The sequence below is a fragment of the Eulemur rufifrons genome, chromosome 8 (genome assembly GCF_041146395.1).
Source record: "Eulemur rufifrons isolate Redbay chromosome 8, OSU_ERuf_1, whole genome shotgun sequence".
Lineage (NCBI taxonomy): Eukaryota > Metazoa > Chordata > Mammalia > Primates > Lemuridae > Eulemur > Eulemur rufifrons.
The window spans coordinates 10,796,616-10,802,615 of NC_090990.1; the positions used below are offsets into that span (position 1 = coordinate 10,796,616).

The 6,000-nt window shown below is 60.8% G+C and overlaps 1 protein-coding gene across 5 annotated transcripts in view; it reads left to right on the top strand.

The window, feature by feature from the left end:
• ARHGEF10L (Rho guanine nucleotide exchange factor 10 like) overlaps positions 1-4,997 on the top strand; it is a 105,323-nt gene extending 100,326 nt beyond the window's left edge. For all 5 annotated transcript variants that reach the window (XM_069479410.1, XM_069479412.1, XM_069479411.1 and 2 more), the window contains 2 exons: positions 2,844-2,966; positions 4,136-4,997. In XM_069479410.1, coding sequence (XP_069335511.1) covers positions 2,844-2,966; positions 4,136-4,674 — 662 coding nt within the window. In that variant the 3' untranslated portion in view covers positions 4,675-4,997. The remainder of the gene's footprint in view (positions 1-2,843; positions 2,967-4,135) is intronic.
• The last annotated feature ends 1,003 nt before the right edge of the window (positions 4,998-6,000 follow it).

The following is a 6,000-nucleotide window of genomic DNA, read 5'->3' on the forward strand; positions in this document are numbered from 1 at the left end:
CCCGCCCCTCCCCTCCCCTCCCCCTCCAGTCTGCTCTGCTGCTCTGTCTGCAAACGTGTCTCCAGTCGCTGCTGCGGGAGCCCACTGGTCCCCCACCCAGACGCTCCACTGAGATCGGGCTGCAGCACTCCCTGCTTAGACCTTCTGGTAGCTTTTCACTGCAGTCGGGATGAAAAACCCCAGTCCTTGCCCTGACCCGTCCCCTCTCCTGACCTCCCCTCTGGTCCTCTCGATTTCGCCTCCTGTCCCAGAGCTGCGCTGGCTTCCAGCTGCTCCACAGACTGGCCAAGCTCATTCTTGTTACAGGGCCTTGCATGCAAAGGTCTTGATGTGGCCACCTCATCCCTGTCATCTAGGTTTCACAGGCCCACACCTGCCTCCCATCCTTCCGGGAAGCAGAGTGAGGCAGGAAAATTGGGAGTCCTCCCTCCCTCTCTCTGCCCCCCGGCCCCGTCGTAATCCTCTGCCTGGCATTTGTGTCCGTGTTTCTGTTTTCGCGTCCGGTCTCCCCTCTCCAGGACTGTGCCATCGAATACACTAGCCATTATTGAAATGAAAGAAAATCGAAAATTCAGTCCCTCAGTCACTGGCTGCATTTCGAGTGCTTGGTAGCCAATGACTGACGGCTACTGAATTGGGTGGCGTGGTAGAGAGCATTCCATCATCGCAGAAAGTTCTAGAGTGCCTGCTCCTCAGGGCAGGGACGTTGTGTGCGTGGTTCTAGCTACACCTCCAGCACCCAGCGTGGAGTCTGGCACACAGTAGGCGTCTGGGATGGAAATGGATTTGTGATGGGACGGCACCCTGTGCTAGATGGTGCTGTGTGGACCCCAAGGTGGCAACCTTCCCTTCAGGGCGAGGGAGGCTGCTCCGCAGAGGAAGCACGTGCACCAGTGAGTATGGGATTGAAGTCTTTGCTCAAAAGCAGAGGCAACAGATGCACCAGGCTGTAGGAGGCAGCGGACCTCAGCTCGCCTCCTGCCCTGCCCGCCCCAGCTGGGGGCCTCCTTGAGCCTTAAAATCCTCGTCTGGAAGACGGGAGAGCGTCCATGCCTTGCACACGTCTCGGCTGCGGCAGGGCTTGTGTCAGAGCAGAGCAGCTGCCCCAGTGCCCTGCAAACGCCAACGCAGTATTTCTTGCAGTGCAGTCAGTGGGCCAGTAGCATTGGTGTCACCTGCAGCCTCTTCTTGGAGGTCGGGCCCCTCAGTCTCCTCGTGACGCCGACGCACACGTCATTCCAGATATATCTTGGCATTGCTGTTGCCATGATCTATGGCATAAATATGAATTTCCTATGAGGGAAGAATAAACCCCTCTCAGGGGGCAGAGGATTTGGGCAGGGAGGAGACAGCCCTTTGGAAAGGCCGGAGCCAGGTGGAGCCCGTGGGAGCTTGGCAGGGCTGTCCACCCTGCGTGTGACGAGGGAGGGGGTCTGTCCCTGAGCCGGCGGCCTGCACGCTGTGCCTCTCGGCCCTCTGAGACAGTCCTCCCATCCTGGCCCCCAACCTCTCCCTCGCCCCTGTTCCCGCGGGTCAGAATCGTTAACGGCACGGCAGACGTGTATACAGCAGGCAGCACGTCTCTGTGCGTGCACGTGCCAGGCACTGGGTTCATTTGCATTCATCGACTTAACTCTCAGGACAATGCTACGAAATTCAGTCATGTGTCGCTTAATGGCAGGAACACGTTCTGAGGAACGCATTGTCGTCATGCAAACGTCATGGCGTGTACTCACGCAAACCTAGGTGGTACAGCCCCTTGTCCCTAGACTACAAGCCTGTCCAACGTGTCGCTGTACTGAATACAGCTGGAACATAACAGTAAGTATTTGTGCATCTGAACAAATTAAACACAGAAAATATACATGAAAAATACAGCATTATAATCTTACAGGACCAACGTTGTATGTGTAGTTCATTGTTGACCCACACGTTATGTGGCACATGACTGTTGTCATCATCCCCTCTTGTAAGTGAGGTGACAGCGGCACAGAGGTTAGGACTGGCCCCAGGTCGCGTAGCTAGAGAGTGGCAGAGCCGGGGTTTGAACCCAGCGCCCGACTCTGGAGCCGTTTCTTGGCCACTGTGCTGGGCAGCCCACACTGTGTGTCCCTGTGAGGAGCAGGGGGACCCACCGCCATCCCTGACGCTGCCATTCTTGCTAAAATGAAGTGACAGCACCGAGGGGAGGCCTGGGAAGAGCTTGTCTGGACTGATGCCAAAAACATGCTGATTCCGCCAGTGGGTCGTCCGCTTCCCTCTCGGGCCCGGGGCCTGCAGGGCGTGCCGAGCCCTCGCCCAGAGACAGGCCCACGTGGGCAAGCCCGCGCTGGAAGCAGCGCTGCACAGAGGGGCTGCAGCAGACCCCCAAGGCACACCCCTCCTCGGGCCTCACCCCGGCCCCCGGCCCGTCTGCACCGGCATCTGCTCCGCCCACGCCGATTGGAAACTTGCACCTTCCGAGTCCCCCCACCCCGGCCCCACTGCCCAGCTGGCTGCTGTGTCCCTGGCATGGGCCGCCTGTGGCCGACGCGTTGTGCCAGAGCAGCCGGCCACTGTGCTGAGCGCACGGGCCAGGCCCGGGGCCCGGGTGCGACCCCACTGTGTCCTCACGGCAGCCCCACTTTGCACAGGGGGAGACTGAAGCTGGGAGGGGAGCTCCGAGCTGGGGGCTCCAGGGGCCAGACTCCCGCCAGGTCAGCCCCCCAAGCCCCGGGTCTTAACCACAACACCCCCCAGCTTCTTGGGCCCAGACTGTGCCATGCCCTCACCTCGTGGTGGCACCCAGAGCCCTGCCATCCCCCAGGGAGGGAGCTACTCACCCTGCCTCTCTCTCTCTGCAGGCCAGAAGCACTTGTGTGTCACCAGCCTCCTGATCTGCCAGGGTCTGCTCTGGGTGGGCACTGACCAGGGTGTCATCGTCCTGCTGCCTGTGCCCCGGCTGGAGGGCATCCCCAAGATCACAGGTGGGCTTCTGGGAGCGGGTCTTGGCAGGGCCCCGGGCTCAGCTGCAGACGGCCAGCAGGGCTTGGTGGGGAGGGTGAATTGTCCCCAGGTATTGACCCTGTCTTCTGACTTGGGGGGGTCCAGTCTTCAGCTTCCTGTCATCTCTGGTGGCGCAGTGGAACTAAGTCATGTTAGTCCCACTGTCTCCTGCCTTCTTTCTGAGTCTCAGTTTCCTAATCTGGCAAATGGGCACAGTCATGACTTAAGGATTGGCTGAGACACCTGACTAACGGCAAAGGCTCTGCTGGGCCCCTTCTGCTTCCTCCCACCGCAGTTTCAAAATGTCCAGGCTCCAGAGGAGGAATTGAGGGCTGGGCCTGGCGCCCTCATGGGGTCCACATGCAAATGTGTGTGCGTAGATCAGAGGAATGTCTGCTCTGACCTGCGCCACTAGGGCCAGGAGAGCAAGGGCAGGACCAGGGAGGGCCTGGAGCCCTGGGCCCCGCTCTGTCTGTCCTGAGATGATGGCACAGTGGTCGTTTCCAGCAGAGAGTGGGGCGAGAGGAATGTGCAGCCCTGGGGGTGGGCCGGCCCTGCCCAGACCTTGAGCCCCTCTGCTAAGGACCAGTCGCTTCTAAACCCCCACATCCCCATTGTCGTGGTTCAGCACCCCAGCATCGCGTTCACCCCAGGGCTGTTCATGACGGGCCCATCTCCAGGCCGGGTCCTGGGCCGCGAGGCTGAACGAGCGGAGACCCTGCCCGCAAAGAGCCGCAGTCTCCTGGGGGCAGTTGTAGTCCAGGTGACAGGTGCTGTGGCCGAGGTGCTCCAGGGCCGGGGGGCACAGAGACGGGCAGATTCAGGAGGGATTTGCTGGGAGGAGCTTGAGCTGCAGATTCAGGTAGACGCGAAAGACTTTCCAGGCAGAGGCAACGGCGTGGGCGAAGGTTCGGAGACAGGAAATTCTCAGGGGATTTCAGACCAGGCTTCCCCCAAGTGGTGTGTAAGGTCGCTCCTGTTCTACCCCCGCCGAAGAGGGTAGCCCTGGAGCCTGGCAGAGCCAGCCCCATGGCCTTCCGGGAGGTGCCCGAAGATTGCAGCCACCAAAAAAAAAAAAACCCACCCAGGAAGTTCTCAGGAGAGATGTGTGGGCGCCTCCCTTAATGCTCCCTTGATGCTTCCCCTGTAGGGAAGGGCATGGTCTCACTCAATGGTCACTGTGGGCCTGTGGCCTTCCTGGCGGTGGCGACCAGCATCTTGGCCCCCGACATCCTGCGGAGCGACCAGGAGGAGGCTGAAGGGCCGCGGGCAGAGGAGGACAAGCCAGACGGGCAGACTCACGAGCCAGTGCCCGCGCCAGACAGCCACGTGGGCCGAGAGCTGACCCGGAAGAAGGGCATCCTCCTGCAGTACCGCCTGCGCTCCACGGCCCACTTGCCGGGCCCGCTGCTCTCCATGCGGGAGCCGCCCGCCGATGGCTCGGCGCTGGAGCACAGCGAGGAGGACGGCTCCATCTACGAGATGGCCGACGACCCCGACGTCTGGGTGCGCAGCCGGCCCTGCGCCCGCGACGCCCACCGCAAGGAGATCTGCTCCGTAGCCATCATCTCCGGCGGGCAAGGCTACCGCAACTTCGGCGGCGCCGCGGGCAGCAGCAGCGGGAGGCCGGCCCCGTGTGGGGAGACGGACAGCACCCTCCTCATCTGGCAGGTGCCCTTGATGCTATAGCCCCCGCCCAGCCCCCAGGGCGCAGCTGCAGGCCTGGCATGGCCGGGCGGGCTCTGCTCCGTCCCCAGGCGGTGCCGGGAAGACTTTTGCTCCAGGGCCCTGCCCGGGGCGCGCGGACAGGCCTGGGTTCTCCAGGAACGACTTTGGCAGGGTGAAGGAAAAACCTCTTCTTTTTGAAGATATTTTTTTTTTTTTCAGAGTGTTTTGGGGAGGGGTTTTAGAGCTAGGGGAGAGGGAGGACACATCCGGAGGAAATGGCCTTCTTTTTAAAAGCAAAAAACACAAAACCTCACAACTGCCTGGCAAGCCCAGCACCACCTGTGCGGGCCCGCTCGGGGCTCCCAGGCAGCGGCGCGCCCCTCCCGCAGGTGTGTGTGTGCGGGTGTGTGCGCGTGCGTGTGCGAGCGTGTGGGCTGCGTGTGAATATATATAAATACATATATATGGTGTACATTCTATGTGTATAAATAAAGTCTGTACATATTGGAGCTCTGGGAGATGCTGGAATAAATGGCGAGAGTCACATCGGCACTTGGATCGAGGCCTGGTTTTTCTGACACGCGGTGGGGAAGAGGCAGAGGGAGCAGCTGCTGGCGGCAGGGGCTGTCACGGCCCGGGAGCCACGCTGCCGCCAGCGGGATCCGGGCTCCGCAGGGCAGAGCTGCTAGCCCCGCACTGTCCAGCACGGTTGTCACTGGCCACAGGTGGCTCGTTAACTTCCAGATTAATTAAAATTCAATCCAACATTCAGTCCTTCAGTCGCCGTAGCCGCATTTCAGGTGTGGCTGGAGGAGCCCCACGGGGTAAGTGGGGACGGATTAGACAGCCCAGGTATGGCCGTTTCCATCCCCGCAGGAAGTTCTCCGCTGCTCGAGAAGGGGCTTTGAGGCTCCTTTTCTGAATATCTTTTGACAAAAAGATGGGGTCACCCCAGTTCCCGAACGGCACGGAGGCAGGAGGCCTTGGCGTCTAACGGCACACGCCAGAGGGAGGGGAAGGCGAAGGGGGTCTCAGCAGGCTGGCTGCCCTGGGGGGTGGGGGGCTCGGGACTGGGGGTCTGTCAGCAGCAGGAGCAGAGCCCAGCTGCAGGTGGGATTGATGGGGGGCTGCCTGTGGCCCCGGCATCTGTCTTCTGGCTTAGTCCATCCTTAGATTTCTAGAGCTGCCTGCAGGGAGAAAACCAAACCCAAAAGCTCTCACCCAAAAAGGTAGTGTTTCCTCCACTTTCCCACCTCTCTACGTCTCTACCATCGTCCGTGTGTCTGTCTACCCAGCCACCCGTGTGCAAGTCTGAAGCTCTGGGGACCCAGTGGAGAAGCCACCAAG